At 38.6% G+C, this 12,907-nt stretch overlaps 1 protein-coding gene across 1 annotated transcript in view; it reads right to left on the bottom strand.

Annotated features, from left to right (window-relative positions):
- The window catches only part of TENM3 (teneurin transmembrane protein 3), a 117,574-nt gene that overhangs the window by 50,353 nt on the left and 54,314 nt on the right, over nt 1-12,907 (bottom strand). The window contains exons 7-10 of the mRNA XM_033215751.1: nt 9,615-9,882; nt 7,918-8,061; nt 2,751-3,000; nt 2,029-2,049 (exon numbers count right to left, since the gene is read on the bottom strand). Coding sequence (XP_033071642.1) covers nt 2,029-2,049; nt 2,751-3,000; nt 7,918-8,061; nt 9,615-9,882 — 683 coding nt within the window. The remainder of the gene's footprint in view (nt 1-2,028; nt 2,050-2,750; nt 3,001-7,917; nt 8,062-9,614; nt 9,883-12,907) is intronic.

Here is a 12,907-nt window from a genome sequence, read left to right as displayed (position 1 = left end):
CCTCCTGGAGCCTTTACTATGTCACCTATACCCCTGAAGGACTGCTGTGTGGATCTGCAATAACAGATATAAAATATCTGGCACCATGCCTGGCATGGAATAGGCTTGCTTGTTGAAAGGTAGCTGCTTGGATAGTTTTTTCTGTATTGCCTCCAGCATTTTCACATTTAGTTGGTGTGCAACCTGTCTGTCTTCCCTCTTTTCTACACAGCTACCAAGAAAACAAGACAAGAAAATTTTTGATATTCTACTATGGTTTCTGATAGCAGAGCTTTGCATGCTCAGTATTCTGGAGAGATGAAGTGTTGATTTTAGCATGTGACTGAGCTATTAGTGCGAGTATAAGATCAATAGGGGATCTCAGGAAAAGATGACGGGACCACGTCTGGCCACCCTGATATGCAACAGCTATCCACCTTTCAGTAGAACTTTGGTTTTTTTTTTTTTTTTTTTTTTTTGAGACAGAGTCTCGCTCTGTCGCCCAGGCTGGAGTGCTGTGGCCGGATCTCAGCTCACTGCAAGCTCCGCCTCCCGGGTTTACGCCATTCTCCTGCCTCAGCCTCCCGAGTAGCTGGGACTACAGGCGCCCGCCACCTCGCCCGGCTAGATTTTTGTATTTTTTAGTAGAGACGGGGTTTCACCGTGTTAGCCGGGATGATCTCGATCTCCTGACCTCGTGATCCGCCCGTCTCGGCCTCCCAAAGTGCTGGGGAACTTTGGTTTTTATTTGCTAGTTGTCAATCACTACACAACAGGTTAAAGGGGTTTTGTTGACTAATTCATCTAAAAGACCTCACATAAAATATGATTGTTTCCATCTGATATCACTTCATTAGCTATTTTAATGACCAAAGTAGATCTAGCATTTCTAACCTGTCTAGCTTTTTGCTAGCTTTACTTTAAAACATTGGTTTTCCCCGCCTTTTTTTTTCTATCCTTCGCAAAGTTTTTCAATCCAATGTGTCCATACAAGTCTTTATTGTATCTTCTGCAGCTACGTGTACACAGAAAGTGGAACATGAAACACTTCTGAGTCTATAGATTTGCTTCAACTATATTTGTCCTTCACTTTGAAGAAAGTCATTTCCTCCATAATAATGGCAATGAAAACATTACTTCTTAAATCTAGTAATTCTTCCAACTTAGGAAAATATAAACTATGGGCAAAGAGGAATTTACCAGGAAGCTAATAATTAAGCTTCAGCTTTGGGGTCTCTCACTCTGCCAAGCCACATGTTCACATAATTGTACGTTTTAAAAAACTTGCCAAGGTAAAATATTTCTAGATTCTTTTTCTTTCTTTTTTTTTTTTTTTGAGACGGAGTCTCGCTCTGTCCCCCAGGCTGGAGTGCAGTGGCCGGATCTCAGCTCACTGCAAGCTCCGCCTCCCGGGTTCCCGCCATTCTCCTGCCTCAGCCTCCCCAGTAGCTGGGGCTACAGGCGCCCACCACCTCGCCCGGCTAGTTTTTTGTATTTTTTAGTAGAGACGGGGTTTCACCGTATTAGCCAGGATGGTCTCGATCTCCTGACCTCGTGATCCGCCCGTCTCGGCCTCCCAAAGTGCTGGGATTACAGGCTTGAGCCACCGCGCCCGGCCTAGATTCTTTTTCTTAAAGAGTCTCCAATAAAACACAGCCTGTCCTGGGTATTCATGGAACAATGCAGGCCTTCTCAAACCTTCCTACTGTGCTTCAGGTTTCATTCTGTTCAACATGGCTTAGATTGTGTCGGTCAGTAATTAATGCTTGGGAATCATTTTTGTTATACAGAGATACTCCTTATACTTTTTTGTAATGAAATTTATTTTGTGAACCAACTGAAAAAAATTTCTCAAATAATACCACGTAAATAACTTGCAATATACTGTATAATAATTGTCCAATTAAGCACTTTTAATTCCTTTGATGATCTGTGATACTGTTTCCTCTCTCATGATGAAATATTCTTAGAAAACAATTTTAGAGGGTCACATTGCAACGTAAAAAGGATATTTGAAAATACACAATAACCTTAAGGTATGATGCTTACCTATGTCTAAAATCTTTATTTCTTGGTGGAAGCAGGTAAAAACAGGTAAAAAAAAGAAAGCACAGTTAGAAAAGGCTTCTAAAATATAATGAGTTGAATTCTGGGATTTAATTATTTGTATGGAAAATTGCCAACTTGGCAGAAATGATACTGGAAATGAATTCTGTAGTCTAGGGCTCACCAACTAACGTACAGAATAGGCTGATTTGAAAATCACACTTAAACGAACAAAGCAAAGACAACATGTTACTTTTCCTACTGTCATTATGGCTAATGGATTAACCCAACCTGAGGACCCCATATTCTAGTTAAAAGTCATAGCCTTAGTTCATTTAATATCAGGTCCTGAAATCACAGGAAAACATTTTATGCCTTAATTTCAACCACTGAAATAAAAGAGCTACGCCTGTGTCACAGGGTTATTCTAAAGCAAACAAAAGAGATTTAGGAATCATAGCTCTATCATTTTAGAGCACAGAAAATTCACTGAAATCCGTAAGATATTTGATATACTGGGTGACTTTATGCTCTTTCATACACTTATGGGACAACATATATGTGCTGTGCTTTTAACTGTAAGCAAGAATCTGGCTTCTTTCTGGGGGAAACTGTAAACCTTGGGATGGTAATTTTTATATGAATAAATTAGTACATCAGACTCAACATTTTTTTAAAAGGCAGGTTGAGCTTGGGTTAAAAGCCCACATTTAGGAAAGACATACCTTAGTTCTAAGACACTTGTTACATTTCCAGAAGGGAAGATCCGCCGCACATAGTTGAAGTCGCCTACATACAGACTGCCATCGATCCCACAAGCTAGCGCCACTGGGGCCAGTAGCTTGTTACCATCAGCTTGACCATTGCAACTGGGGCAGGAAATGCTGCGTCTTCGCCCATTGCCCATGATACTACTCACAACTGGAGGCTGCTGGGAGATAAACTGGTTTTCCCCATTTCCCTTGTACAGTATACCTAGAAGAAATAAAGTGCGTTTTTTTCTTATGATGAAAAAGTGTAAAGGTGAAAAGCAAACATGTTCATGATTGTTTTAACTATAATTCAATGCCTGTTAGGTCTGGAGTAAGACATTCTTACTTGAAGCTCCATTGGAAAGAACTGTATTCAACGACCTAGTGTAAAATATTACATGATAAAGTACGTAGGATATACACAAAAAGTGCTGTCTACTGTGAACTGAAGTCATGTCTGGTGAAAGGAACAAAAGACTAAGAAGAATTAAAACCCCAATTCTCAACCTCAGCGATGACCAGTCATGGCTGTACACTGAAATGGCCTGGGGAGCTGCCAAAAAGTATTAATGCCTGCTTCTCACCCAGAGAGACGGTGGTTTAATTTGTCTGAGGTACAGCCTTAGCCCTGAAATTTAGAAAAACTCTCCAGATGATCTTAACGTGCAACTAGGTTTGAAAACAGGCTCTACATAATATTCTTTAGGGAATAACAAGTTTGCCTAACGTTAATCAATACTGAAAATATTCAATTAATAAAAATGTGCACCAGGAATATAAATTTCTTTTGAATTTATAATTTTCTTTAAAGTTAACAAACTTTATGGAAAACAAAGGTAGAAAATATCAAACTCCAAAGCTTATTTTAACTCTACCTATGCTGTCAAAGACTATTCCTGCGTACACTCTCATCTGATAGGAGAACGCATATACATGCAGTTATTCAAAATGTCAAACATAACAAAACTGTTGTGGAAGGCCAATGTATTATTTAAAGTGAATTCTGCTTTCAGGCATGGAAGTGTCAATAATTTTATCTAGACAAAAATGCCAGTCTGCTCCTTTATGGTCTTCAGTGAAAATCGGAGAAAAGATTCCAAATGAATGTTAAATATTTTCATAGTTAGAAATTAGATTTGAGTGGAGATTCTAATTTTATTCCTTTTGCCACTGATATATACAGATCAATGGCTCCAGTTTGGTGTGATGCACACGGGGTAGTTAGCTGCTATTGGTCCATGCATATTTTATGACACTTCTCAATGTGTTCTCATCTGTATATACCACCTGCTGCTTTTACTTTAGAGAGGCATATATTATATTTATTGAATGTTCTATGTTCCAAAGCAGTTCTCAGAGATAACGACTCTACTTCTTAGCAGATACACTGTTAAAAGAATAATCCCACGGAAGCACAATCAGGAAACTTGAGAAAGTGCTTTTCCCCCCACTTTGGGATAATTTTAAAGTGAAGAAGAAATTAGAATAATTATGTTCTCCTTATAGCTCAGCACATTTTAGGTGCATTCTGTGATTACTTTTTTAATGCTTTGCTATTTGGGTGATGTAATAATCATAGCAAATTTACATAAAGAAATCAGGGAAAATAAAACAGGTTTATTCAAATTTAAGAAAAATAAGCTAAATAAGGCTAGATCACAACAAGAGGTGAAATGCATTTTGCCTTGAATATTCAAAGAATGCATTAATGATATCTAAGATTCTTCTTTCTGTGATTACGTTAGTTGATAATCATGGAGCTATAATTTCCTATAAGAGCCAGTTGTGTAATTTTCATCAGAAGAATCCTACAAGGCAGACTACCGCTCTACGACATCTGATTTATTCAGTCATTACTTTGAACGACTGGCCCTTCATGCTTCTTCTCTATGATGACAGAACAGAAAGATGAACATTAGAATATTTATTTCCATGTTTCAGGGTGCCTGCAGGAGTAACTGTCAGCATCTACGTTTCCGTCTTCTCCCTCATGTCTTTCTATAGCTCATCCACCTTGTCGTGACTACAAATCACTTTGTTTATTCAATTAGACACATGTCACTTTGGAAAGCCACTACTTGTCAAAATGTTCTTGGATAAAATTCTAAACTGCAATCTGTTCACCCTGTGGCTGAGGTTATCTCACATTTAAAAATAACATATATTTTATTTTATTTATTTATTTTTTGAGACGGAGTCTTGCTCTGTCGACCAGGCTGGAGTGCAGTGGCACAATCTCGGCTCACTGCAAGCTCCGCCTCCCTGGCTCAGGTGATCCTCCTGCCTCAGCCTCCCGAGTAGCTGGGATGACAGGTGCCCACCACCATGCCTGGCTAATTTTTGTATTTTTAGTAGATACGGGGCTCCACCATGTTGGCCAGACTGGTCTGGAACTCCTGATGTCAAATGATCTGCCCACCTCAGCCTCCCAAAGTGCTGGGATTACAGGTGTGGGCCACTGTGCTCGGCCTAAATATATTTTATAATTTAGAACATTTTTTTTTTGAGGACAGCATTTTGGAAAGTTTGGTTTTTACATCTGCCTTGATATTTTAATAGAAGTTAACCATATGTTATTCTGGTTTAGAATATGTGTGTATTTATATTATATATACACAGAATATCTACACATTGCTGAATCCTCCTGAATATAGTATCCTGTGTTGTATCACACAATGGTAATTACAGAGGCATGGGCTTTTTAGGAGCTAAAGAGATGCCTGTAGTTTTCCTATTGATTTGTAATCTCTTTAGTGAAATCTTGTAGCTAATTGGTTATGAACTTTACCCTATATACTCATCATAACTAAATGGCATCTAGAGACGTTTCCCCTAGTTTTGTTTGTAGAGGGCTTCTGAAGGAATACAGAAATATGTTCAAAGTGTGTGAAATATAATTTTACATAATTTCATCAAGAGCAGCTACTAGCATGTTTGGCATATGGCTTCTCATTTTGAAAGACCATGATTGAACCTTGTGCTACTAATATAACAGAATGAGACTACTACTGCTTCAGACACCACTGATGAGTTGAGAGGCTCTGAGAGAACACTGGAGTCCCCTGCTTGGTCAGGAGTCCCACCTTTTCAATGTGTGCTGCATGTGGCACTAGACAGCAGCTCTGCTTAATTTGGGGTGCAAACTGAACTGCATCCTGATGTCCAGGACATAACTGGAAGGGGCGTAGAGCTTAATATACTGCTATAAAATAGTGAAGCAGGGAAGGGTTTCTCTGCTTTTTTGTTTGTTTGTTTTTCCTTACTACTGATTTTCTCAGACTATTATTTCCTGGAGGGAAGGCACCAGCATTTTCTTCCTTTTTTTTGTTTTTTGAGACAGAGTCTCACTCTGTCACTCAGGCTGGAGTACAGTGGCACGATCTTAGCTCACTGGAACCTCCGCCTCCTAGGTTCCAGTGATTTTCCCACCACAGCCTCCTGAGTTGCTGGGACGACAGGTGTGCAACACCATAAATGGCTAATTTTTGTATATTTTGTAGAGACAGGGTTTTATCATGTTGCCCAGGCTGGTCTCAAACTCCTGACATCAAGTGATCCACCTGCTTTGGCCTCCCAAAGTGCTGAGATTACAGGCATAAGCCACTGTATCCGGTCCAGCAAGAGCATTTTCAAGCACTGGTCTGAAAACTAGTTTAGACTGCATATATTTGGAAGGTTAAAATGCACACTCTCCAACACCCACAAAAAATTGTTTTAAGGAGGAATGAACATTGAAGCAACATTAATCTGAAAAAGTGACCATTAACTATAAACATTTAATTGTACTACACTGTCAAGTCAACATTCTGAACCTTCCAAAAACCTCTGCAAAGTCAAGAGCTAGATTATTTTGCTGAGATTGTGACTTTTTTCTCTGGCTATCAGTAAAAGTAGAGTACTAGTATGATATGGTTTAGGATGGGAGGCCAAAGTATAACAGACTAACTTAAGGTCTTGCTTTTCTGGCAAAGCACCCTTTAAGTTGTCTGAGATGCAGCTAGTATGTGGGCAAAATGTTGGAAACATCGTCTAGACAACAGAATTGTGTTTCATATAAATAATATTCTTGATGAGATTAGGCTGGTCATATTTTGCAAATATTCCTCTTTTGGTTTGTGGCATCTGACACGTTTCTTCAGAGTATATTTGCTAGCACATTATCAGGTCTACTCCTAGGAACACTTTTGCTTCTTGCTTTTTTCTCAGATTACTCATTTTTCCCCTAATATTCATCAAGTCAAGTAACAATATATGTGACCCCATTTGAGTGCAGAATGTTTTATTTCCCTAATAGTCTAAGAAGAACCGAAAAAAGAAAATCTAGATAATCAGAATAATTACCCAAGAATTAAAATCTACTAAAAATATTTTGGTGAGGTCACATGATTTTTTTTTCTTTATTTTAAAAACAAATTCCCCTCCCTCCATTTTTGGTAAACCTTTCTAAGTACTTTGGCTCACACTCACTGATTCACTGTGGAACGAGACACGCTAGCTGAATCTGTGCAGATGACTCCCACTCAGAGATCCTTCATTGCAACACCAAAGTCAGTCTTTCACGTTCTGATGGGAAGATCGTTTCGGCGATGAATACATGAACATTTTAAAGTCTATTAAGAAAGTGGTATATAGTTCCCACTTTAGGCTTTTATAATCTTTAAAAATTCACCTTTATTCTTTTTCTGCCATTTCTTTTTTTTTTTTTTTTTTTTTTTTTTTTGAGACGGAGTCTCGCTCTGTCGCCCAGGCTGGAGTGCAGTGGCCGGATCTCAGCTCACTGCAAGCTCCGCCTCCCGGGTTCACGCCATTCTCCTGCCTCAGCCTCCGGAGTAGCTGGGACTACAGGCGCCCGCCACCTCGCCCGGCTAGTTTTTTTTTTGTATTTTTAGTAGAGACGGGGTTTCACCGTGTTAGCCAGGATGGTCTTGATCTCCTGACCTCGTGATCCACCCGTCTCGGCTTCCCAAAGTGCTGGGATTACAGGCTTGAGCCACCGCGCCCGGCCTTTTTCTGCCATTTCTAATCCTACAGCATGGATAGGATAAAATGTCGCTACGATATCGTGAGTTGGAAAGTGGGTGACATTAGCTATCTATGAACAATACATTACGATGTCAGCTGTCTATGAACAAGAGCTCACCGTTCTGTACATCCAGCACGTGATGTTTATCTAATGTCCAGCCACCCATGTTGGATGCATCCAATTCATAGCCCTGCAGAATGGCAGTCCTCTTTTCCCACAGAGTCAGGTCCAAACACGACTCATACTCATATCCAACTGACACTGGAATCCAAACAAAGCACAGCTCAGCTTTCCAACTACTGGGGGAAATGCAATGTATTTTCTTACTTGGAAAAAACTGCTGTTTTCTTTTTTTTTTTTTTTTGTATTTTTAGTAGAGACGGGGTTTCACCGTGTTAGCCAGGATGGTCTCGATCTCCTGACCTAGTGATCCGCCCGTCTCGGCCTCCCAAAGTGCTGGGATTACAGGCATGAGCCACTGCGCCCGGCCAAAACTGCTGTTTTCACATCTGTGTTCTGAGACTGTATTTCCACTTATTTGTGAGCAGTTTATTTTTTAATTTAAGAAGAGCTGACCATATACAGGATTTTTAAAAAATGATCTCCAAATATTATTTTCTACTGATTTAACAGAAAATGAGTGTTTTTCTTCCCCATACCGCCCCTTCATGAGGGGTTCACAGCACAAAATAAAGTCCAGATTGGGCAGCTGGTTAAGTAATTAGATCAGTCTCAAATAGCAATTAGATAACAACTAAAAATAATGTTTGCCATCTGAATAATTAGAACTCCTTAGTTTTCAGGAGTGTTAAATTATGGAAAATATTTATGATAAATAAGTAAGGTTCAATGGAACAAAAAAACTAGCCAGATTATGACATTATGGTGACATATTACTATCAGAAATAAACAAACTAGCAGTAATATGAATAAATCACAGATGAAAAACTTTCCAGGGTTCACAATGAAACAGGGATTTTAAAATTTAGAAAGAATGAAAGGAGAAGTGGCAACTACTGGATTGATTTGAACTAATTCAAATCCAAATTACCTATTAATTTCAGAGTACAATGTTCTATTTTAAGGTAAAAACTAATTAAAACAAAAACATATCATTCTTTAGTTTTTGATGTTCTGAGCTTGAAGCTATACTATATACCTAATCTCTTTCTCTCTGTGTCTCAACACATCACACTTTGATTGCATTGTCCAGTCATTCAATAAAACAACTGGTTTGACTGTCCTTTCACTGAATGAACTGGCCTTTCTAGTGAAAACAGCTAATGTAATTCATGGACACAAATGTCTGCTATCCTGTTTAATATCAACATAGATATTAATATATGAAATATATTATGAAATATATGAAATTATATTATATAATATGAAATATTATAATATATGAATAATATACGAAATTAATATATGAAAATATATTAGTGTTAGATACAGACATGAAAACAAATAAGGAAATCCAGGGAGGTAAAATTATAAAGAGAAGAAAATGAAAAAAGAAAGGGACACAATAAGGAAAGAAACATGGGGGAAAAAGGATGTGACAAGCTGAAATGTCACTCAGAGCATTCCTCAACAACATAATTTCAGCCAGGAAAGACTGATATTTTCTTCTTGCCACATGGAGTACGTTCCTTTTCCCATCGTAGATCTAAACTAGCCGAGGTATAATATCCCTAGGACAACCTTATTCTCTTTATATTCTGTTTATCCACTGACTTCCCTAGGTTACGATTAATTTATGATAGTTCTGGCTTTGAGAAAAACTTCATTGCAGCAAAGATTTATATGGAACTTACCTACAGCTTCAGATAGACCATAGACCTTCTGATTATATGCATCTGTTTTATCCCATATGAAAGTATAGGCCAAGTTTGGTGAGGCAGGAAACCACTTTTGGAAGAGTCTTCCTACTACAGCTACCATAAGATGAACCTTCATTAAATTAAATGGAATAATAGACTGGGTCATGGTGATCTTGAGAACTGACTTATACCCTGCAGCTCTGGAACTCAGGTAGGAGAGTTTCAAATCTGTTCCTGGAATTGTAGTTTCCTCGTGGAGTACCTAAGTTTGAATAAAGCAGAAGTTTCAAACTGTGATCAGGTATGACTATTAGAGAAAATATATTTATGTAGTATATATTCACTATATTTGTGAATAGTGACTCTTTGTGTCTTAGTGTAGTTACTCTTAAAGACAATGTGCTTATTTTAGTTGCTTTCGGACAACTAAAGTAAGACACAAAAGAATCACTATTCACAAATATGCATTTGAGCTGTTACCTTATTCAATAATTAAAAATAACTCTGCTGCCAGCCCAAATGTCTCTTCCTAAAAGCCTCTTGTCATTTATTCTGAGTTAATCATACCTCGGGTGCTACTCTTCACACGGGAAGCACTGTGACTGCTCCATCAGGCTGACATGCACTGACTCGTTAGTGTAGTAGTCACAGTGGATTCTCACTAACCCATCTTTCACCCCATCACCCTGGAGAATTAGAGCAGACATTTGTAAGATGGTTAGCTTGGAACAGGGATGCAGTCTAGGCCAAAGATCTGGCCTGTGCCAGCTGGCTCATTTAGGGACTAAACCAATACTATAGCCTCATCAGCTGGCTGGTCACAGTCTATAAAGACAGTAAGGATAACAAAAAAGACTCAATCATTTGGGTTAAAGTGTAGCAAATTCCATATCCATGTTGAGAGGTAATGTAATAATAGCACCTTGTCATAATTAAAGATTGAGCTCCAACTTACCATGGGTTTTTGATATGATGGTAAATTAGATAATATTTTAAAGCTCCATAAAATTTCTCCTAGAGAGAAACTAGTATGTTATCAAATGCACACAGAACCTATCAATTCACACTTTTTTATTTGAAACTGGACTGTAAAAATGAATATAATTATGTGCATAAGAATTATCTCCTTTACAAATTAAAAAAAGATTATACTCTTAACCCCACAGATTTCCAGTGTGACTAGCTCCGTGAATGCCGACAACATTTATATTAACAAATGCAAAATACATTACGCCAAAACATTACTTATTTTGAAAAATGTACTTCATGCGCCATATACAATTTTTCTAAAGAGTTCAGATTCTCTTTACCAAGCTCCTGTTAGTTTGATGAGTAAGAACAGCTCTTCCTGGGCTTTCCACATATGCTGTAAGTGCAAGGCTATCTGTGTTCAAGAACGTGCACCAGGAATTCACTACTTTCTCCACGAAGAATTAAACAGTACTCTCAAAGGCTTCCTCATATTGCCTTATCAAGATTCATTATTCAGACAGAAATGGCTGCCTTTTCATGTTGGAAAGATCTTAGAATACTGATCCAGTGTTCAGCAATGCTTCCCCTTTCCCCAACACCTCCACATAGAACAGTTAAAGATGATGTGTATCTGCCATCTCCAGACTTTAATAACTTCAGTAAAACCCTCCAAGACCCCTTGTACTGAGGGTGGAGCTGTCAGCTTCAATATAAACAATCACACAGTTGGAAGTAGCACAAATGAATGGACGAAGGAAACTTCCATTCTGGCCTGTCAGTCGGTGTTGGCATGAAGATGGATGCGATGCGGTACAGTAGAGTAAGAGGCATTTCTAACGCAGAGTAAGAGGCATTTCTAATGTAGAGTAAGAGGCATTTCTAATGTAGATACACAAATTTATTACCATTGGAGTTTTCCTTCAAACATGCTGACTGAATTCAGCCACAAAACGGTCTTAAGCAAAATAGTTTACAAACATATAGAAACTGTGTAGACCTGGGGAAACCATTAAATTTAAGGCTGAGGGTACTTTTGTAAGACTGTAGGTTGTTAGGGTGAAAGGTTTAAAGATAACTCATTGTTCTCCCATCATCAGTGAAATATCAATCAGTTAGTTCGAAAAATAGATTCGGTGACTCCAGAATGGTCCTGATAATATGTGATTTGACCCTAAAGCCCATCACTTGCTTCCTCTTATTTTCAAAATAATTTCCCACCCATTTGATAGGTCTTCCATGAGTAAGGGACTCTCTTATGACTATTATATGCATTTCCTGTGACCTTCCAGAAGCTGCCTCTCTATTTCAAAATATCATGTGTTATACTGGATTTTAGTATCTGTAATTCTGTTCATTAAAGCATGTGTTTCTCTGATGTAATTTAACCTGACCATGTTATTGAGCATTAGAAGGAAAGGTAAATCCAGCGAAAGTGGGAAAATAAACCATCGGGACGACTTTTGCCAGCTGCGTGAGCTGTAAATCCTATTCCTGATCCTGTTCAACATTCGGTTAGGAACCACGTCCTGCCAATTCTATCTTCCAGTCCCTGTCTAATGTGTTCCCTCTTCCTCATTTCCACTACCATTGTGACTGCAAGGCCCTCTCCATCTGAGCCCTGGATATGCATGGATATACACTTCACAAGAAGAGCCTGTTCACTCATTTCTCTCTTCTCTCAATATCTTCTGCACTTCTATCAAGTGCGTTTTGCCACTTGAGTTAACTTTAGAGAAATGCTGAAAAAACTCCACTGGGGCCTGGGTTCCACATCACCTAAAGAATTCAAGGTCTCCACTGGATTGCGCCTCAGGGCCATTTATAAACTGGTCCTGGGGTCATCTTCTGTCTCCGTCCCCATTATCCCCTCCACAACATGACTTGTTTTTGCCACTCCACTGTTGCTTACACACCTTCAATCTGAAACATGCTTTCCTCCCTCTAGCCTAATCCTTGTTTAAGACCAAACTCCTCAGTCATTCTTTCTTTGGCTTACTCAGGAATTGACCTCTCCTTTGAACTTGTATGATTTTTCATTAAAATCTTTATCGTATTTAGAATGGCAGGATGCATGTCTTATTCTTCTTTTTATCCTAGTAAAGTACCTTGTACACAGTAGGCTCTGAGTACATTTTTACGAAATATTTGCCTACTGCATGAATGAATGGAGAAAAGACTCCATGTATTCATGGAATTGTTGACTATCCGAAACCCATTTTAATGTCCTAGTTTGCTAAAAATTTGACACCTACAGACAGATACTGACTCTAGGTAAAGTCTATTTTAGGACTGACTGAAGTCTAGAGTTCTTGCAA

This window comes from Trachypithecus francoisi, unplaced genomic scaffold (assembly GCF_009764315.1).
Source record: "Trachypithecus francoisi isolate TF-2019V2 unplaced genomic scaffold, Tfra_2.0 Lachesis_group1, whole genome shotgun sequence".
NCBI lineage: Eukaryota > Metazoa > Chordata > Mammalia > Primates > Cercopithecidae > Trachypithecus > Trachypithecus francoisi.
The sequence above is the reverse complement of the archived record's forward strand: the minus strand, read 5'-3'. Positions and strand labels throughout refer to the sequence as shown.